Here is a 23,278-nt window from a genome sequence, read left to right as displayed (position 1 = left end):
CAAATTCTATGAAGGGCGTGGTTTTCTCTGGTCTTGTTCACGCCCCTTGTTTGTTTGCTTTTTCTTCATCTATGCCCGCCCTAGTCTTCCATCCGGTTGAGTGTTCCTACTGTCACAGCGAGAGCATGATGGGATTCCGATACCGATGCCAACAGTGTCACAACTACCAGCTTTGCCAGGACTGCTTCTGGAGGGGCCACGCTGGAGGTTCTCACAGCAACCAGCACCAAATGAAGGAGTACACATCGTGGGTAAGTGTCGCCAGGCAGTGCTTAGAGGTGGGCGTGAGGGTGTTATCCGGGATGAAGAAGAATGTTCAGGGCGCTGTAGGCTTCTCCATTGCTGTGATGATGACCAAAGCAAAAGGTAACTCCTGGGAGGAACTCGCAGATCTCCAGTCATCACTGAGGGAAGTCAGGGCAGGAACTCCAGTAGGAACCTAGAGGCAGGAACTGAAGCAGGATCAAGGTTTGGCTTCCTCTCATGGCTTGCTCAAACTGTTTTCTTAGAGCACCCAGGACCAAGATGGCATGCTCCACAGAGGACTGGACCCTCCCACATCAGTCATTAATCAAGGAGATGCCCTGCAGACTTATCAATAGGATGATCTGATGGGTCATGTTCTCAGTTATGGTTCCCTCTTCCCAGATGACCCTGACTTGTGTTGACCCAAAAAAAAAAAAAAAAAAAAAAAAAAAAAAAAAAAAAAAAAACCCGACCCGGGACCCAGAACAAATGATGATGGAATTAAGGGCAAACTTTACTTCTACTCCAACATTCCTTCCCCTAGCCTGCCATTCTGTATCCTACTGAGACCTCTTACTGTTTGTTTCTAAACTTAGTGTGGCTTCCTGAGACTTAAAATACTGGAAGAACCAAACTTTGATTCTTCTCAAGATAGAGGCAGGTCAGAGCTGACCAAACCAACAGAAAGGCAGGTAGTCCTGGGTCCAACTTACTTTACTGTAAAGTAGCATTTTGCTGTGATTCACTTCGGTTTGTTTCTATGCATATTGCTTTAAAAAATACTGTATTTTTCTAAGATCCCTAATTTTTTTTCTAGTGCACGACTAGACAGGAGGAGTATGACAATACATGCTCAACAACACCTGGATCAGTTTCAGGGTTTTGCTTTTTTTTAAGGTGTGCCAAGGGGAATTTATAGTTTTAAAACCATCTTTTCATAGTGCAAGTAGTCGACTTGGCAAAAGTGACCTGTGCACTCATGCAACAGTAGCATGTGGCGCTTGATCTGCAGAGTAGTCGCTTGCTGTTCGCGCTGCTCACCGTTCGTGATCTACCTCAATTAAACGCAAGTCCATGTCCCATGCTGGCTCCTGCAGTTAGTGGTTTGTGCCTGGATCAGTTGCTGTTAGCCCTCACATCACCCAGGCCAACTTAATTACTTAAATTGGTTCAATCACAAGAATGCAAAGTTGTATGAGTTATTATATAGACGGTCATTCATGGAGGCTTTGTGTAAAGATTTTATACACACAAATGCTGTGTGACTTCCTGAGGAAACATACACAGACATCTATCTACCCAATAGGAATTTTGTTGCCTCCTGTCTTCTCTCTCTCAAATGGATTCTCAGCTCCTTCCTCTTATCCCTTGAGATTTTCCCACAAAGTTCTAGTGGTCCCCTAAACCTCAACACATTTCCCCACACAATGAGTTCCTCCATTCAGCACAGCATTTGCAGGGACTCTGCAGCAAAGGATGGGCACCCTGGTGGCTCGTCCCAGCATGCAATCACAACCTCTCTCAAATTTCCTCACTTGGAGGGCAGGCCGGGCGCTCAGAACAGAGTTATCAATAAATGACGTGCGTGAGAAGTGAGTGAATGAATTCGCAGCTGTTAGTAAACGTTGTAAGCTCTGTTAAAGTGTGTGGTGGCCGGTTATTATCCTCTTTCTAGAAGTCACCTGCGAAGAAGCTGACGAATGCACTGAGCAAGTCCCTGAGCTGTGCTTCAAGCCGTGAGCCTTTACACCCCATGTTCCCAGACCAGCCTGAAAAGCCACTCAACTTGGCTCACATCGTGTGAGTATCTCCAGCCCAGACCGAGATGCACTGCCCTTCACTCACACATGTCTGGAGCCTTCCTACCAAGACAGTTTCACATCATTTGTCAGGGACCAAGTTTTATTTACTCTTTTATTCTTTTTTTGTGGTTAGCATATAAAGAAATGAGGCTCATTGTAAACTATCATTACCCTGTTCTTATCCAACCCCCATGACCTTCCTCTATACCTCTTTCCCGTCTTGTTGGTCCGCTTCACCCCAATAACTCCCCTTCTATTTCCATCCCATACACACATGCACACACACACACACACACAGAGAGAGAGAGAGAGAGAGAGATGTATATGCACACGCACTCATACTGAGAGAAAAAGATATACATGCACCCATGTTCACCAGTAGAGAGAGAAATGTACATATGACAGAAGAGTGAGTCACAGGAGTCCCACCAAACTTTCCCAGCCCAGGGCCTTGTATAGTCAGCACTCAAGATTGTGTGTGTGTTTCTGTATACATATATGTGTGTGTGTTTATATGTATGTGTGTATTAGTGTGTATATGTTTGTGTACATATGTTTATGTTTTTACATGTATGTGTATATTAGTGTGTATGTATGTATGCAAATGTGTGTATGTGTACATGTGTGGGTTTGTGTGTATTCATGTGTGTATTTGTGTGTATGTATATGTGTGTACATGTGTATATGTGTGTATGTGTATATATGTATCTGTATATTGTATATTAATGTGCTTTATAAAATATATGATATTTGGTAGCAGGTTCTTTCATCACAAATCTTTAATCAAGCACTTTACACATATATGAAAATAAGAGAATGAAAACTTTAATAAATACCAAACACTGTTACCTCCCTGCACACTTAATACTCTTGATGTGTTGTTTCCAAATATGGCTTAAAACAGAAAGCACCAAGGCTGGAGAGGTGACACAGCAGTTAAGAGCGCTAACTACCCGTCAGAGGACCAAGTTTGGCTCTAGTACATACAGAGCCACAACTATCTGTAAATAACTCAACTTCAGGGGACACAATTACCACTTCAGACCATCCCAGGCACCAGAGAAGCATGTGTACACTTACATACATGTAGACAAACACTCATACATACAAAATAAAAATTATTAATAAAATATCTATTTTAAAAGCAGAGAGGACAACAGCCATAGGACAAAAACATAAGCAGTGTGGGCGATTTTTGTTGTTACTTTTTATTCTCTAGAAAAGAACATACTGAAATAATTTACAAAATATTTCATTAACTATGGTACAGACCTCACCTTTTCAGTGTGTGGACATGTGTTTATATACATCTGCCAGTATATAAATATCCCAGTGCACCACCTGTGCACACAATAAACTCACAGGCAGAGGCAGAAAGGAGGCAGTGGGTATGGATTAGGAGTATTACTGGGTGTGCTCTGCCATGCACCAAGTGTCCTAGAGGTTGAAGAATTAAGAATTACCTCACAAACTCAAAATAAAGCATTTGTTCTTGTTTTAGTATGAAAAGTTTATCAATTTATAAATTACTATCAAATTTTCAAAGTTACTATTTAGGGGAAAAAATCACATAAAGTGAATATTTATGAGAAGCCAATTGCACATCCTCATGTGATGTGGAACATGTCTGTGTTAGCAAGCCCGTGTGTCTGGAATGTAATACTGTCCTTTGCAGGGCATGTCTTGCCATGCTTATGTTAAAACCTGGTGTTACTTTTCTAAAAGATGTATCCAGTCATGAGCAAAGAAGTCATTATAATGTCTGTAACTATAAACTGAGGCAAAAACTCAGGGCTTATGCTTAGGCATACATAACAAAGTAATTAGAAAATAGTTTCATTAAGGCTATTTAAAGCTCCAACTTCTAGCTATGGAAAATGGCAAAAATATGAGGGCCATATGGCTCAAGGTGTAACTAAATAAACATTTCTCAAGAAACCTTAAAGAGAGACTAAATCAATGGAACGTTTAAACAGCCAGGTAGGCACACAGGACGACGCAAAAGCAGAGTCAGATAGATCTCTGTGAGTTCAAGGCCAACCTGGACTCAAGTTCCAGGCTAGCCGGGGTTGCATAGTGGGACCCTGTCTCAAAAAAGAACAACAAATCAGGCTGTGGTACTGCTAACAATACAAGCACAAGCACACTTGTTACATTGTAGAAATGAAACATGACAGAGAAAATGCTCTTGCCTTCAAGAGTCAGGGAATTATATGTATAGAGAAATGACACTGTCAGTCACGAGTTAGTTCTAAAGTGGAGATGAGCAGGCGGTGGCATTTTGGTATGTCAGCCCATGTGTTTAACTATTGTGTGCTTGTAAATGTTGCCATGATTAACAGTGTCTCTTCTGTTCCACTTCCTTGCTGCCAAAAGTGATACTTGGTAAGTGGTGAATGCCCCACCCATACTTTCATAAATTAACAATCCCAGTCATAAGCCCAGTTGTGAGCCTGAAAACAGACGGACCGCATAAGGCTACTCGGGAGCTATTTGTACCTACGAGGAGAAAGTCGGTGTTACATTTTTATAAGTTCTGTGCTGAGATTTATACAGAAAAAAGTCTTTGCATGTTGCCTCTGAGAGTCGTTCATTTTATTAAGAATAAACACACTTACCATCTCCCGGGGGAACTAATGAAGGTAACTTGCTATTTGGTGATAGGGGAAAGTAGGAATTTCAGTTACTCTCAAAGCTCCCATTTTTTGTTCCAAGTTCAATATATGGATTGGTAACCCTTAATCAGAAGCAATTTGCTAAGAAACCCCAATTTTAGTTTTGTGGTGACCAGTTTCAATAAAGAAAATTGGCCAGACTAATTAAAAATCATTCTCAAATCATTTGGCTTCCATGTCCTAGATATGGAGAAAAATGGGAAGGGTTGTTTTTATTTTTCCTTTTGTCAAAATAAATCAAGAAATGTGGGGATCGGTCAGTTTCAACTTTTTGCAAAGCTACAGTGAACATCATTCATCCTGACTGCTGTTTGAAATCTCTGTGTCTTCCTAATTATAGTGGACATATAGATGCAATGATCATCCCGCCTGTAAAATTAAGTTATTCACAGTAACGCACAATTAGTTTTTAACTACTCTTATGTTGTTCCATTGTCACAAAGATGCACCCTAGGTCACCCCTTAATCAGAAGCAATTTGCTAAGAAACCCCAATTTTAGTTTTGTGGTGACCAGTTTCAATAAAGAAAATTGGCCAGACTAATTGAAAATCATTCTCAAATCATTTGGCTTCCATGTCCTAGATATGGAGAAAAATGGGAAGGACATATAGATGCAATGATCATCCCGCCTGTAAAATTAAGTTATTCACAGTAACGCACAATTAGTTTTTAACTACTCTTATGTTGTTCCATTGTCACAAAGATGCACCCTAGGTCAGTAATCCAAAACTCTGAGATTGTTTGCTGAACCCTGGTTGATATATCCGGAGTGAATGACATACGGACTCTGATGTTCTGACCTCATACGAAAGCAATGTGCTACACAAAATCTTAGAATGTAGCACAACTCCAGATACCAGGAAGAAGCTTCAGTGAATTTTCACAGCCAATGCTGACTTTCAGATCTTCAGTATATCACATCAAACAGGATGAATAAGTCCACTCTGAGCTGTTAAAAGTCAAAAATCCAAAACTAACATGGATTAATGTACACATTTACATTAGCTAACTGTTAATCAACTCCTTAGGCTACTGCAACCAATGTCTCATCTCCAAAATATTCTATGCTGTCAATTTCAAATCTAGAATTATAGTAAAACTAAAACTTCCTCTTGGAGCTTGAAATGCAACTCAGTCAGTAGAAAGCTTGCCTGGCATGCACAAAGCCAAGATGGATTCTCAGCACACGTGAAAACTACATGGTACATGCTTCATGGAACATGCATGTGATCCCAGCATGCAGGAGGTGAATGTAGGAGAATCAGAAATTTAAGGTCATTCTCAGTAGCATAGTGAGTTTGAGGCTATCCTGGGCTATACAAGAGCCCGTCTCAATAGGTAAGTCAATCAATAAATAAATAAATATTTCCTCTATCTATGAATGATGCCTCAGTATGTCCTTTACTTTCTATGTTGTAAATTATTATTCAACATCTTACATTAAATAGGGATTTTCTGGGCTCTATGGTTTTATCTAATGTGGGACATACATGGTAAAGACAATGATAAGACAAAATGAAGATAAAACAGAGGAAGACAGACCCAGTGCATGTGGTGTATAAGACCATGAGTAGTTCTGAGGAACACTGGTCACTAATTTTCCTCACTCTTCTTATTATAATGAAGTTTATAAGGTGATATCGCGTAACCCGGATCAGCCAAAGAGCAGGAAAGGGAGTCTTGGTACACTGCTTCATTTCCTGTGCATGCAGACAGAGGTCAAATAAGACCAGATGTGACTTTATTTTGGATTTGCATAGTAAAGAGGGCCATCATCATGAGGAGCACATAGAACTCTCAGAATCCTTGGCCTGCTCAGAAGTATGAATCCAGAGCCATCAAGGCTCAAGGCTCATGGAAAAATACTCCCCGAACGCCCAATATCTTCTTCGTGCTAACCAAACCTCTGTTCTCAAGGAACTGTCACTTTATACCATTAGAATAACTCAGTTGGCATAGAGAAGCTTTTCCTGAGGATGCTGGGCTAGAGACAAGTCTGATTCTCATCCTTTTCCTCCACAGATGGTGGGAAGTGTTAATCTGGAAGTTTGCCTGAACTTTCTGTGCACACTGTGTTTTCTTTCAGGCCTCCAAGACCTGTAACCAGCATGAACGACACACTCTTCTCTCACTCTGTACCCTCCTCAGGAAGTCCTTTCATCACCAGAAGGTAAGTCCCCAGTCCTGTCACTAAATAAGACTTCCCTTTCTGAATAAGCTTGATCCTATCATGAGAAAACAACCTGCTGTAAGCCAAGTGTGGAGTATCATCATCGCTATTGAAAACAAGTTTGTAAATGACCATGGACAGCCTCAATTTTCCTCACATGGACATATGTAGAGGGCTGGGTTAGCTCTTGAAGTTTATGTAACTTCTGGAAGTCTGCATTATATCCTCCCCTGAAGAAAGAATGTGGGGTATGTTTTAATTTTACTACTTACATATATGTTTTCTGTTTTACTAAACAAAATTATGTTTCTGGCCCTTGGAATGGCCTGGGGAAGCATGCCATTGGAATTCCATGATGTGATGGAATATTATCATAGACTCTAAAATGACTCATTTCTTAAGACTCAGATATAAGTGAAAATTCTTCTGGGTCATCCCCAGAGTTCCTAGGGCAAAGGGCTAAAGACCAAACCTAGAATACAGTTTCTGTATAAGTTGTTGTATGGATAATATCAAGAACCTTTCAAAGATGTGGTTGTATGTCCCATCTTTTTGCACAAAATCTACCCCATGTACTCAAGGAACAGAAGACCCATGTATTCCTTTGAGCATTAGTTTTAGGGATGCAGAGGGCTCAAGAGGTACTTTGGTTCATTTGATGAAATACCGCAAATCAATAGCAGTGAGTTATTTCATGAAAACCTGGAAAGACTCACAAGAAAGCAAGAAGGTCAGGAAAACAGCCAAGTGAATGAGGATTAGAACCCAACTGCCCTGCAGCATGGTCCTTTCCCTGGGAGGATGAGTAAGTGCTAACTTCCCTACATAATGTTCAGGAACATTCTAAAGAGGGCTTAAGTGACAAAGACTTATCAAGCCCACCTTTAATTCTTTTCCCTTGCATGTCTGTATTTGCCCATCAACTGGAGGCTGAGATGAAAAAGTTCACCGTAATTACAATAAGCAGAACAAAGAGAATGTGTTTCTCCACAGTGTTTGCTATATATAAGTGAAATCTGTCATAACAAGGAGACATTTATACCACAGAACACGCATGGAAAAATAATGATATTTAGGCATCCCATAATGTCTCATGACCATCCATTTCATAACTATCAACACATAAAGCCATCTTTCCTAAAGGAAATCATAATAGTCAATGAGAGACACCGACCTCTGCATCTATCTAGTGAAGACTTGATACACCGCTTAGGAAGATGCTGTGCATTCTAGGAAGTTCTACATTCAGCAAACCCCACATCGAGCTAGACCCCATCCTTACTGAAGGTCATTTTATATCATTTCAGCTCGGACGGCGCTTATGGTGGATGCGTCTAGATGGATAACATGACTTCCTGTTCCCTAAAATATTTCTAAACACCTTGAGTTTTTCTGCTTCCTCTATTAACCAAGAGTTCGGTTGCTTCCCTTTCTTCACATTTTCAGTCCGCTTGTCTTGTTTCCTGTGAACCACAGATTTCTATAAAACTTGTGGTTCTTGTCACTGTCAAGACTGGAGTTTACTTTCTGTTTTTAGGGCGCTGCTCAATAAAGCTGTGTACACTGAACATCTACCCTCTCTGAGTGAGCCTCGCTCTGTCCATGGGAGGTTTCATCGACTACATTCCTCAAGTCACCTAAGCAGTTAAGAGCATCTAGCACCACTGCTAAGCATTCACCCAAAACTGTATACAGAAAGCTTAGCACTGGGGCAATGTCAGTAGCCCCCATCCTGAGTCTTTAAAGATAGCAGCCGTTAAACATTAAACGGTTGCTAGAAAGCTGATATTTCTACCCCAGTATGGAAATCCTTAGTCCTCTAGTGGAGCTGCTGTGTTTTCAAGGAAAGGTTTTCTGAACTGATGTCTCAGCCCTTCCTTTTCTTTCTTGCTGTATTATAACTTGCATAGCTTTGTGCTACGTGATATACGTGGTATATGTATATAAAGAATACCAAGCTGGGTTAGGTATAATTTGCAAGATCCTAGATGGTAACTCCTAAGACTCTTGACTTCATTCTTGGGGAATAGTTCATCACTGAGTGAAACAAGGCAAGAACAAGAGCTTCCAGTTAGACCTTAGTGCAGCCAAAAGTCTTAAAACTTTTATGTCCCACTGAGCCCGGGCCATTTTCTTATCAAAGAAAGATAGTCTGGGTCACGCTGAAAAAGGGGGTTTGGGACCGGTTTCTTCCTGCTAATTCTTCATTTCTCCCACTTGCTGCTGCTGCAATTGACACAGCTTCTGCTTTCTTTACACAACACACAATAAAGATGACGCAACTACATCATGCCAAAGGCATAGACTAAAGGTCCTCCTCCTTTTGTAACTAGAGCCAGAATGAAATATGGCCTAGAACTTGGTCTCTATTTCCATCACATTCCAAAGGCTCCTATATAGTCCCAGTCAGTTTTACAGGAATGTATAAGCTATTTTATTTAGCCTGTGCTGTCAGTCATTTCTAATGTGATTTAGGGATGGATCTTAACCATCTGAAAACCAGGAGTCAGACCATGGACAAGCTGAAATCAACACCGAAAGAGCCTCTTTACAAATCCCTGGCATCACCTCCTCCGGCCCTTTCCCAGCCTGCCACTTTGATCTCCAGAAGGCACTGGGATGTGTTCTTGAAGTCCTTTGACATTCTAGTGATCCACCTCATACAGATTTATGATGTGGAGCTCTGGCCCTGCCACCATCTGTTACATCCCCTGTTGTCACACCCTTTCCCAGCTAGACCCCTTTTCCACTAGCTAAAGGGAAGATGGAGTTGTTGCAGGCACTCACACTCAGTCCTGGGAAGTCTTCAGACATAATATCTGTCTTACGAACGAATCTATACTCAATGCCACTTAGCAGTTAGGTTGAAAGTGGGTCAAACAACAAATTCATGGACCAGTTCACCTCATTCATTTTCCTGGCCAATAACTACATCCCTAAACTACACTGTTTTCTTGTACAGGGAAGCATGACTGGATAGATGAAAGTCTAACACCAACAATAACGTGGCAGGCCAGCAGGGTTAGCTAAGCTTATGAGAGATGGTATAGCATTATTGCAAAGACAACAAGCAAAGGCTGACCACAACACCGGGATCAAAGCCCTTTGCTGCCCGCAGTAGATAGCTCCACACAGCATCATGCCTTCTTTGTAAAAACTTAAGTATCTGCCCAAATCCTGTGCTTAGTGTGTAGATGAGAGTTACACACTTTTCCATATTAGATGAGTGGCTTTAATTGTGGCCTATCTTCTTCCCTAGCCACAAGGCCACTTAAAAGTATGAATGGCTAATTTCTTTTTCTCTCACTGTTAAGAGCATGGCTTGAAGATTTCACACGTGTTTTTATAGTTATAACTTCTTAAGGGGTAGTGTTCACAAAAAAATATCAACACTGGCTATTTATATAACACCAAGTTAGATATGTTTCTTCTTTAAATGTTAGAAAACCGCTAATATAAATTATATAGTGTTTTGAATACAGTGCCTTTTTCCCATTTTTTATTACTGACATTGCATGAAGACCTGCAGCACCTGTGAAAAGGGTACCCACAGAGGCACCCACTGTGTTACACCCCAACTACCTCCTAAGTCCTGATTCTTCCCAACAGGACAACCTTTATGTGACATTTTCCTTGCCTGATTTTTTTGGTCATTTAGTTTTCTGACTTATGTCTTCAGTCAAAAATAAGTAATCCCCTGTGTCTATTTTATTCTTTTCAAACATGTCTGCTTACCCAAAGAATCTTCACTTAATAGCCTAGTCTTTAATGTGACTGAAAAGGGTCACACTATGTTATAGGCATCTATGATTCATTCATCCAAAGTGGTTAACAAATTCAGCCTTTGCTTCTGAGAGGCAAAGTTTTCCCATGGCTGATGTCTACCTAAGATTAGAACTCAGACATCTTCTATAACAAAAAAACAGTTGAATTAATCAATCAATGCCTGGTATGGCCTTGATGAATGCCTTGGGATCTTCACAATTCCTGTGCACATTGCATGAATTCTACGAATAAAATAACCAATGCTGTAGGTAATCTTTATTTCAATCCATTTATAAGCTGGAATTCACATAGTCTTCAAAGTTCTGGTTTCCATACAAACATGTTAGCACTTCATTAAACCCATGGCTGTCTCATTTCATGGACATTTCTTCTCCTACTGGGTGCCTTGGTTAGTGTTTGAGCATATTCTGTACACAGAAGACTTCTCTGTAGACTCTCTTGACAAACATACAATTAATACAACACGATGATATCAGGGGACAACACAGCAAATGCCATCAAGCATGACTGACCACAGAACTCGTACTTCTGTGATGGCTACATTTATGCCAGCCTGAATTGATGAATAACGGATTTTTTTAAAGTTTGTTTGTTTGACTTACTTATGTATGTGTGCCTTTGCCTGGGTCAGTTTATGTGCATCATGTACTTGCAGGTGCCCATGGAAGCTAAGTGAGGGCACCGAACTCCCTGGAATGGTCTTTTGTGAGCTACTATGTGGGTGTTGAGAACTGAACCCAGGTTGTCTGCAGGAACAGTAAAAGTTCTTAACTACTGAGCTATCTCTCCAGTCCATGGGTAACTAATCTCCCTGCTGAGACACTAACCCATTTTAATGAATAATTTTGACACCTATACCTGAGTTTTAAATTTCAGATTTCAGCTGTTGAAATGTGCAGAAAAAAATCCAAGATATATCAAGAAACTTTCTCGTAACTCAAGTGACAAGAGGACTCTTCTTAGTGAGTTTGAGTCAGCTTGGTGACCTCATCACTGTTGAATAAGTTTAGTGAGAAGCAGGTTGTCACTGTTGAAAATCACTTGACAAAGGAACTGACTTTGCAAGGATTCCCCCAGTCTGTCAGTTAGTTGAGAACTAATAAAATTAGATTTGTGCTTTTTAAAAAATTTTGCAATGGTTTAAAATATTGTTTTCATTTTAACCACTGTGATATTATATATTTCACATTCCATGAGATCAAATACAATCTTTCGACACTATGTTCAATAAGAGAAAAACACATTTCCTTGATCAGGGCTTAATAGGTTATTCCATCACACGCATAGTTGTTTCAAAACACAAATTGCACGTTTCACCAAAAACCCAACAAGTTTTTATATTGAATTTCACCTTAAGATGCCTCAGAAATGTTCTCATTAAGTAACAATCATAGCCTTCAAAACTAGTGGCAGGATTTTAACTATATATGAAATATTTTGAAAATGTTTGATCCTCCAAAACCCACTAGTTTTCTCTACTAGGTCTTTGATTTTAATCTTGCATTCAACATCAAAAGATATATCTGAATAATTTAACTAGCTTACTGGTTCCTTCCTTTAAGGAGATAATGCTATAAAAATCAGATAGTCAAAGAGCCACCAAATGTTAGCAGACAGGGAGTTCATTTTGTGCGAAGGAGAACTCACTGATATTTCTGTGTGGTGAGTGGCTTTGTAAATATCTGAGATCAATTTTGTAACAGATATATCTGCCTTCAACGAGAGGGAAGGGTTAGACAAACACTCACTGAGAAAGAGGAAGAAAACTGAGATTATTTGATAAGGATTATATGGGGAGTTGCCTCAGGGAACAAGGTTCAGAGGGATGTTTTGGTGGAGTAATGGAACATTACAGCAAACACAGGCTACCAAGAGTTGAAGTGATTATTGGCCTTGATGTGAAGCTCCCATTTTAGAGGATAAAGATCAACATCTTGAAAAATATCATTAAGACCATAGTGAAACCAGGTCCTCCTACAACATTAATGTATCAGTTTTAAAGTCACAGTGATCTACTGCAGACATGGTGACAGTCATTAATAATAATGCATTGCATACTTCGAAGTTGCTGGAGTAGTAGATTCTAAATATTACAGGCACACAAAATAACCTTGTGAAATGATGGTTATGCTGATTAGCTTGATTTAATCATTCCCCGATGTATGCATACATTAAACATCACGTTCTGCCCCCTTCTCTGATTTATTCTTAAAGTCAGTTTTATGTATGTACAGTTGTCATTTTTAAGCACGACACTTAATATAAGGATGTTTTCTTAACAGACTGAGTGAAAGTATCATAACTTTGGCAAACATGATTATCTGCTACGCTCTCAATTTGTAATATAACCTAAAAATCTATACATTTCCCCATGACTTTAATTATTTTGTAATAGCTTGTATTGGTGCCTGTGATATATATGTGTTATACATATATGATGTAGACATGACTTAGAACTTCCTAGAAATTCTGTCATCTCATAGTTTAGATCCCGATTGTTAAAGGATCAGTAGTTTAAAGGATTCGCTGTTCTTGCAAAGGACTGGGATTTGGTTCTTAGCACCCACCTGGTGGCTCACAGCCGCATGTAACTTCAGTTGTGGCCTTGATGCTAATGCATAAATGTGGGGCATAGACATAGATGCTGGCCAAGTACCACACCCACAAAAAAAAATGAACCCTTTAAACACAGTCAGAAATTAATCTTGTAAACACCCATCAGAGGGTTTAATTTTGTATTTTCCACAAACATGAGAACTTAGTTTTAAGCATGCCACTACATAAGCTACATTACAAATGGTTGGCCTTAAAAAAAAAATACTGAAACCTTAAAAACTATCATTTAAATTAAGCAAAAATTTTCCTCTTAATAAATATAAAATGCCAAACTATTTTAATCCACCCATTAAATATCTATTAATATTCATGTAAGAAATGTCAGCATTATTAAAAATGCTTTGAACTATATTTCTCTTTACCTGAAATTTTTCTTTATAGCTTCATAGCCAAGAGCAGGTAACTCACGTCGTTGAGAACAGTGAGACATATCTGATATGGCTGCCGTCTTTAGGTAATGCTCAAGTTTGTATTCAAAAGATAACTGAAGAATTTAGGACACACAGAAACGCTAACTTCTTTTTAAATTGTACGTATGGGTGCGTGCCCATGTGGGAACATGATCACCTGTGTGCTGGGGCCCAGAGAGGCAAGAGAAGTCAGATCTCCCAGAGTTACCATCACAGATGGTTGTGAGCCACCGATGTGGGTGTTGGGAACCAACCCTGGCTCCTCTGAAAGAGCTGGACGCGCTTTTGAACAGCTGAGCTCTCTCTCCTTCCTAGAAGTAAACTTTTTTAAAGGCATCTAAATGCTGGTAAGACTTTATGAACTGTTGAGATGTCCCCACCATACCCTGAAATAAGTGCTAGATGGCTTCTCCTGGTGTCTAGCCATGAAAAATATGTGTTCCTTGTTAAGCAAATGCCAGAGGTCAACTCAGAGTTCATGGTAGCTATTATGGTTCCCAGACAGGTTTCTTCTCTTAAATAAACTCTGTGGAAATCTGCAGATACCTTGAGCATTTCAACATCCTAAGCCATCTGTCCACACAGTGTGGATCTAGACTAAGGAGTTTGTGATGCTGGCTTCTCTTCTTGATGCGTCGCGGTGTTTACGCTCTTCTTGGCTTTCCCATCTTATTAACTAGCTCTCCTCCCAAGGACAGTGAAGTAGAACAGAGCAAAATGCTGGCTAGGGCTGCTCCAGCCTTTCTGAAGGGCAAAGGGTAAGTTCAAGCCAGAGTGTGCTGGAATCCTGAACTAACTCAACTAAAGATGGAGTGTCTCTTGTAAATGGTTTGCACGTGAAAGACTGTTTGACCTAGATAGCAGCTGTCTTATAACTCACTAACAGCACCAAGTCTTTATTCTAAGTGTACACACTTGTGTGGCTCCCTTCTCTACTTCTATTTTTCTTTTATTTTAATTTTTGTAATTCATACAATTTAATTGTAATATCCAGAAGATATTTAATATTTGCTGTAATGTGTTCTGGTATGTTTTCCATGCAGAAAAGTTCCTTGGTCTTTGTGGTCAAAGAATGCAAATATTTTTTCTTAAAAAAAATTGCTTAATGTTTTGTAAGCTAGTAGATTGAAGTTGTGAACTCCCTTACCTGGGTCTTGCTTGGGTTTTTCATAGATCATCACATTTAGTCTTCCTTTACTTGCTTGGTTCTCTGTGTGCTTTTCTACCACAAACTCATTCCTCCTGTGTCTGCTTGTTTCTGTCCACTTCTCTCAATTCTTCTTTCCCTCTACCCTGTTTTAGGATACATTACAGCCTGAACGTGGCAGACAGGCTAGCTGATGAACATGTTCTCATTGGGTTGTATGTCAACATGCTCCGGAACAACCCATCATGGTTAGTGCATCATGGATAGACTTGATTTCTAGCCTGTCCCTACAGAGGGGAACAGCCTGGGTTACTGGCAAGTAGTCTTAGCCAGGAGCTAAGGTGCTTCAAGCCAAAGCTGAACCAGGAACTTGTCTCCTGGGTCAGTTAATCTTTTCTAGTGTTGTCCTGGATACTTCACACCACTGTATCCCCGAGTTCTCATCCTTGCTTTGACTTGGCTAAAGTAAAACTAGTATAACAACTGTTACCATCTAGTAATCATGGGAATCAGGAGCCTACCAGAAAGTTCTATTCCAAGTGTTGTGTTACTACAAGATGGAGGTGGCTCTCATTTCTAAGGTGAGGAGGTCTCCACTGATCTGAGAAGCAATCTTTTACTCATTTCAGATAGGAGCAAAGCATCGAGAAAGTTATGTGAGCATAATACATAAATCATTTGATAATGGTAACAGTAGAAGCATCATCTCTCAATGATTCTCTCAATGATCCACTATTTGTCTTAATAGGCATAAAAATGAACACATTTTTAATCAGTTTGTTGTTTCAAGGTGTCTAGAATTCAGTTGTCTCTGGAAATATCATAACAAGAACCCCAAAGTGTTCTCCACTCCCCTGGATATTTCTTAATGCAGTTAAGTTGATAGTCAAAATTAGCTATCTCACGTGGGAAGGAGGGGGTTGTTAAGAGTGGTGAGGGATAGGAATAGACAGTGGAGTGTGAATGTGGCTATAACTCACAATACCATATGCTGTCCAGATTCCTTTTATTAATTTGTAGGTCCTCATAGCATCAGTCACATAGCAGACACACATCTGTGCTGTGGTTCTCACCGCTCTGTTGCTGAACTGTTTCTAGAATATTCTCCTTCCATGATTGTTTGCAAACTTCTTCCCTATTGCTGTTTCTGATACCTTAAATGGTTTTTGCAGGATTGATAAATGGGAAAATTTTATAGTTGATGAATTAGTGATCCACTATTTTTCAAATAGGTATAAAAATGAACATATTAATTTGTATTTTTAGTGTGCAACTGTCATACTACTTTAATTTCATCCTATATATTACTCCTTGAGCAGTCAAAATTTCAATCTTGCTTAAATTTCCTGAGCCTCTAAGTTCAGCAGTGTCTACTTTCTCCTAACCTCAGCCTTTCAAAACTACTTACTTTAATCTTATTTACAATAAATATACTCTCCCAATGTTTTATAGTGACTAAAAGATTGAAGCCTAGTACTCATTCACTTATTTAAAAAACTTATCAGTCATCTTAAACTACAGTCAGTGTGGAGCCAATAAGAAGTCAGCAGTTGTGACCTCACTCTGTCCTCTCCTGAATAGCAGCTCTAAGCATGCCGGGACCACTCCCATTGCATGACTTTATCCTTTTCTCCTGAAGGTTGCAACAGAGAAATCTCCAATGAGAAAATCTCAGGGTTTGTTGCTTCTCCTCACTTTTCTTACATCAGTCAGTAGTCATACTGATTTGACGGCCACTTTAGACCATAAAGCTGCCCCACAAATACTCCTGACATCTGCTTGGCAAGAGCCGAGAAGGGTTTGTCCCAGAAAACAAAGCAAACCTCAAACTGATGGATGCGGTAGACTCAGAATCGCCGCCTCCATATTACTTTTTGTTTATTTCTGTTCTTGCAAATGAAGTTCCAACATTTTCAGATGTCTCATATCTTCCTCCCTTTCCTTTGTGTTTAGTCAGAAGTCATGATACTAGACATGTGTATTGCCATCTATGATCAACAGAATAGCTGGAAGTCTTTACCATGAGTTACGGTGAAATGTAACGGTGATATGATAACATAAACAATGATGTAATAATAACAAATAGCTAACACTCACCTCATGCTAACTTCTCTATTAAAAAAATGTTATGTGCATGACTTCTGATCCTCATAGCAAGTGCACAGAGTGAATATGTTCATTCCCATTTATAATAATAACATTTAGGGAGTTTACCTGAACCCCCACCCCCAGTTACACAGCTGCTAACTAAATAGTGAATGGAGATTTTTAAAGATTATCTATCCCAGCTCATAACCACTATGCTAATCGCTTCTTGCTAAACCCCTGCAAACACATGTCCTACAGACCCTGCCATGGATGGTACCTCTGGCTGGCTGGCAGCCTCCACGTGTCTACTTACCAGATCTGCATTCCTTGCTATATTATTTTTATTTCCTTTAAATAAATATTTTTGGACACATTATCAATAAGCATAGTAGCTGCTAACATGTTACACTTTATGAATTATTAACATGATTTTTATTTTTATTTCATTTTTAATTTTAAGATGTAAAATAGCAAGAATTTTCTCTTTGATTTCTTTTATGGACAAAATAGCCAGAATAATAATAATTCTTTAATTTATAAAATGTTTCAAAAATTATGCCTCTGTTTGAAGTACTACACTATTTAACTTGCTTCTTTAGAAGGCTAAATATTCTTATTTCCATTTTCCTAATGAAAAAATGTGGGCAACAGGTAAGGAGTGACTCAAGGTTGAGCGCTGGCAAGGGCTTGCACACAGAAGTGCATTTCCTTCTCCCCCTTTGTGAGATGCAAGATACTCTACAGTCATTGTTTAACATGGTGGGAAACTGGCTCATTTCTAAACACCACTTCCAAGGTAAAGAGACACTTACACTGCTGGTGGTTCTAATATAAGCTAAGCCAAACAAGTAAATGGCAGCTCGAAGAAAATGTGGTTTTTTAACACTGTGTAGTTTGTAAGGCCCTTCTCCAATAAGGGATGAGGGAGTTTCTCAAGGAAGCACACTGAGATCTTGAACTTGCTTCCCTCTCTAAAGCTCGCAGCCTACCTAGGCTTACCAGTGACTTGTGGGAAATATCTCTGGCAGGCAGAACAAAATATTGAAAACAACTCTAGATTACGTCTAAACTCATGCTGCCCTGATGGCCGAGTGTGGTTCTCAAAACTCTATAAGGGACAAAGGGGAAGTAGCTAAAGGATATCAACTGTAATTTGATATCACAATCAGCTGCTGTCTCTTGATTAGATTTTTGATCTCCTATAAGTAGGTTAAAACGGGTCTGTTCTTGCCCTCGAGTACAGAAAATTGTATATCACATTACTAGTAGTTATTGCTAAGTGGATTTGTAATACAACTTACTTAGCACCGTCCCCCAGGGCTGGGGGTGTTGCTCAGTTGGTAGAGTGCTTCCATAGTGTGCCTGCATCCCCAGGTTTGATCTCCAGCACCACATAAACTAGACATAGAGGCAGAGGCTTCATCTCCTAACACTGCCAGAAGTAGAGGCAGCACATGAGCTTCAACGTCATTCTTAACCAATCAGTGACTTTGAGGCCATTCTAGGCTACTACATGAGACCTGGTCTCAAGAAAAATAAAACAATAAAATAAAGTCAGAAAGTGCTACAGTAGCTTATATTATGGGAACCTCTTCTTCAAGGGCACCTGTCATGTTGAATTAGCACCTATGGCTTATGATTTCATGTAACTTTAAGAATCCATTTAAAGGCCTTCTCTACAAAGATAGTCATGGTCTAAAGTTAGTGGGGAACTGGAGCTATGATAGATAAATTCAGAAGAAGATGCAACTCACTCCATAACACACTTAGACCCTGAATTCACTTACCTTATGTGTTCTGTGTTTTTAGTGTGTAGGCCAAAGCTTGAATGAATACATAACTCTTATTTTAACTTATCAGGTTGTAAAGTGAAGGGCTTAATAAAGGAGTTTGAAGCTTTCATATGAGAAGCCACTGTAACATGTTTATATTGTTGTGATCTAGTGATAGCATTTCTTAATGCCTTTTCCTTGCAAATCACTCATTCAACAGTCCTGATGATAAACTTTAAGACTTACCTCTCTTCCTCAGCACATTTTAGTCACGTAGAGACACCAGGCCCTAGGATCACATCATCCTTTTCAACCTCAACTCTCTTATGCTCACTCTCTTCCAATTTCATGGACAGTATTGTCTATCCATAACATTTTATTCTCTGCCATCTGTAAAATATAGGATATAATCTGATAAAATAAAAAATACAACCTTCCAGGCTGCTGAGATAGCTCCTCAAGTAACAGTACTTGCTACCAGGCTCCACCGCCTGAGTTTGATCCCAGGAACACACATGATAGAAGGAGAGAACTGACTTCTACAGGTTGTCTTATGATCTCCACATGTGTGCAGTGCCATGTATGAAAACAAACACACACAGACCCATGCATGTGCACGCACACACATGTACACACACAAGCACATACATAAATACACATGCACACACAGACACGCACAGGTACACATGTGCACACACACATGCACACTCACAGACACACATATTTTTTTTAATCTTCCACTTGGGAGTTAATAAATAATATCTTCTTAAGTGAGCTTCTCACCAGCTCAGCAGTTTTCAACCTGTGGGTTGCGACCCCTTTGGGGGCTTAACAACCCTTTCACAGAGGTTGCCTAAGACCATCATTAAAGCACAGATATTTACATTATGATTCATATAAGTAGCAAAATTACAGTTATGAAGTAGCAGCAGTTGGGGGTCACCACAGCATGAGGAATGTATTAAAGGGTCACAGAATTAGGAAGGTTGAGAGCCTCTGCATTAGTTTCTTAGTGTTAATAGAATAATGCATCAAACTTGATAACCTTTAAATTAATCTGCAGTGTTTTTATCCAAACAAATAAAAAAAAAAGCAAAGCTATTCAAAGAGAACATGGAAGTGTTTCTATTGCCTTATGAATTACATCATGATTTTCCCTGAATGCCCCACCTTAGGAGTCAAATTGTGTCCACCCATCCCCAAAATAATCAAATAAATGGAACAGACCTGAGTTCTCAGAAATCTTTGCAAAACCTCAATTTACTAAGCCCTGCCTGACTGGGTGTCACCTGAAATCCCAAGAATGCCATTTGAAATCCCTTGTAAAGGACACTGGCCATGCCTTTAATGTAAAACTTGAAGAACTTTCAATATAACATCTCTTCATTCCAAAAGCAGCCAATGGAGCAGCAGTTACCTTTAACACATCAACATCTTTTTTTATTAGATATATTCTTTATTTACATTTCAAATGTTGTCCTCTTTCCTTGTTGCCCCCCCCCAAAAGTCCCATAACCCATCTCCTCTCCTGATCCCCAGTCAACTCTCTCCCACTTCCCTGTCCTGGTATTCCCCTACACCACAGCATCAAGCCTTCCCAGGACCAGGGGCCTCTCCTCCCTTTGATGTCTAACAAGGCCATCCTCTGCTGCCTATATATCAACATCTTATAGGTTACTGATTGTCAAGTCCTCAAATGAACAGTTAGCACTAGAGATGGTGCTTGGTTTAGTATTTATTTTAATGATTTATGGGTTATTGGTCATATATTTTCAACCGTATATAGCTGAGGTCTTGAAATAATGGAATTTATCAAGGAATGTCCCATTCACCTGTGTATAATTTGAACATCCTGAAAGGTTCATGCAGGCTCATAAATCATTTGTATGCAGAATCGAGTAATGTATCACTGCAGTGCGTGTTCACCCCATGCTGGGGAAAGAAAGGCATAGGGTGTGAGTTATCACTTCTGAGACAGAATCTCATATCCTTGTGGCTTGCATTGCCAGGAGGCATTTTATATAACCTTCATACTTTATTTGCTTACAGGTCATTCATAATAAAAAATACTTTACAATGGAGTTTTTTATCAAGGTTTTTTATTACATATTTATCAAAGCACTCACAAGTGTTCATGACAAAGTCACTTTCAAGCACTAAGATGGATGGTGGTCTTGAAGCCAGAGCACTGGGTATTTTAACCTGCACAAATTATGTAGTATTGGGCAGTTATCTCTAATACACCAACCAGAAATGATAGACATGTTCAAATCAAACTAAATGGTGTCCTAATAGGTTGGGCATTCGTCTAAAGCAAAGGCAGTGTAACTTTCCCTTTCTCCTGAAGCTATAAGAGACATGGCCATCTCAAGCCCTGCATAATGCAGACATTACTTTATAAAAATATACATCTACTGTCAAACATCAACTTTACAGAAATAACTCTGCCTTATTTTGTTTAAACTATGTTAACTCAACTTTGGATTGATATTAAATATGATGTAAGTTCTGCATTCTAGAATTTTCTTATCTCAGGAAAACGTTTGTAAAATATCCAACAGTTATGCTAATATAAGTTAAATATTCACAAAATGTACACTTTATGTGGTCCTTATTTCTTGTATGAAGATGTCTTATTTGAATTTTTAGATCTTCTAGATCTTTCTAAGGGATCCTCATAAACCGTGAATATAGTCTTCTGAAACTTCATCAGAAATTCAGATTCTCAGGTTATTCCCTCAAACCTCAGTCCGTCCCACCAATGCCACTAGAGTTCAGAAACAAAAGTTTTACACCCCTGAGTAACATGTTTAGACTTTAAAGTTTGAGATGGACTGCTCTGGATGGTTCAGACAGTGGCTGAGTTTGTAAAGAGACAGGAATCATTAATGTGATTTACGAAGTTATCAAGAGGCAAAATAATGTAGTAGCTAATACTTTTTAGCACACAGTGTGTTCCAGGCAGTAGACTGGACAATTATTGCATCTGTTACCTCAGTTGTACAATAAGAATGAAAAGACTCGTCTGTGACTAGAGATTGGCAAATTGGGGAATTCGGGAATGTTTGTTTATTGTAGTCCACAGAGAAGGGCTAAATCTATAATGCCACTGTTCAAGATTAAAACTGGGAGGGTTAGCAGGTGTCGGGGATGTAGGTAAGAGCAGACCTAAAAGCCGTGGAGGGTGTGCCAGATGCCCTGGCAAAATTGTTACAATGACAAACTCAACTAAACAAGGAGGAGCTCCTGGCTTAGTAAACACGAAGAGGTCCGCTCATCTTCTCCCTTTAGTTTAAGAGGCCATTTTGTATATTACCTTTATATGTAAATGTACATGTAGAATTGTGTATTACTCTATGAATCTGAGTCTTCGTTCACAATAGAAAGCTCTTGGGGGTACTGGCATAGGAGTGTGTGCTTTCATGAACAATCATGAGTATCGTTCTTAATTAATTTTTACTTATTTATTTTATGTATATGAGTGTTTTGCCTCCATGAATGTCTCTGTACCACATGTGTATCTGTTTCCAGAGGCCAGAAGGGGGGTAAAATCCCCTGGGACTGAACGTTATAGATACCATGTGGGTACTGAGAGTAGCCAATGCTCTTAACGGCTGAACAATCTCTCTGGCCCTTACTATTTTTATTTTAAGAATAAAAGTAGAAGGGCCAGTGGACGATGATATAAATAAGCTTGGGAGTGATAGCCAGTGTCCAAGTTTGAGTCTGACATTATACACATATGATAATGGATAAAAACAAATCAAGATTCATCTGTTAACAGGATTAGTGTTATTGTTGTGTCCCATTGAACTTTTCTTAGTGTGACCTAAAGGGTAGCCTTTAGGGAAGAGTTTCAGAAGGTGAAATTTTCTGAAATATGAGAGGGTTCCTACTACTCATACTTGCACTGGTTTTCGGGGACTCAGTCAGCCTTATTCTAGTGTGAGCATTTTCTACAAATTGATAGGAACCACTAAATACTTTCTTTCAATGCCATTGGGAGCCACCACTTTATCCTCTGTCTTTGGAAGCAAATAGAAACCATAGCTTGCCTGGGAAGTGGCATTCATAGCCATATAATCCATTTCTTGCAGTGTAGCCTATTACCCTAGAGATTAGCAAGTTAAAGCTTCAACTATCTCACAGTTTGATGAAAGAATCTGGGCTTGGTTTAGCAAGATGCTTTTGACTTGAGGATGTTTGTGGGGTGATGGTCTAGCTATCCTCCCTTGCTCTGGGATCAGCAACAGCCTCAGCCAGTAGAGACTGATTCTTTCGGTTCCTGGTTGGTTTGGGCCTTCATCATCCTGGCAGATTTATGATATGGGATCCAGATTCCCTCAGGACAAATATAATAGAACATGCAAGAAATAGAACACCCAGAATGGAACCCACGGTCTTTTAAAGTCATATGTCAGAAATGATATTCCTTTCTTCTACCATATTCTGTTCATTAAACAAAAGTCAGTAAGTGCAGATTATAGGAAAGGAAAATTATGTAAGGATGTGAGTGCCAGGAGGCAGGAGTCATTGGATCAACAACGATACAGCCAGGTCTTTGC

General features: G+C 39.5%; 1 protein-coding gene across 1 annotated transcript in view; it reads left to right on the top strand.

Moving 5' to 3' along the window:
• Dtna (dystrobrevin alpha) overlaps positions 1-23,278 on the top strand; it is a 250,751-nt gene that overhangs the window by 190,784 nt on the left and 36,689 nt on the right. The window contains exons 9-11 of the mRNA XM_052155755.1: positions 85-251; positions 1,922-2,046; positions 6,811-6,894. Coding sequence (XP_052011715.1) covers positions 85-251; positions 1,922-2,046; positions 6,811-6,894 — 376 coding nt within the window. The remainder of the gene's footprint in view (positions 1-84; positions 252-1,921; positions 2,047-6,810; positions 6,895-23,278) is intronic.

The sequence above is a fragment of the Apodemus sylvaticus genome, chromosome 13 (assembly GCF_947179515.1).
Source record: "Apodemus sylvaticus chromosome 13, mApoSyl1.1, whole genome shotgun sequence".
NCBI lineage: Eukaryota > Metazoa > Chordata > Mammalia > Rodentia > Muridae > Apodemus > Apodemus sylvaticus.
This window is presented reverse-complemented; position numbering and strand designations above follow the sequence as displayed.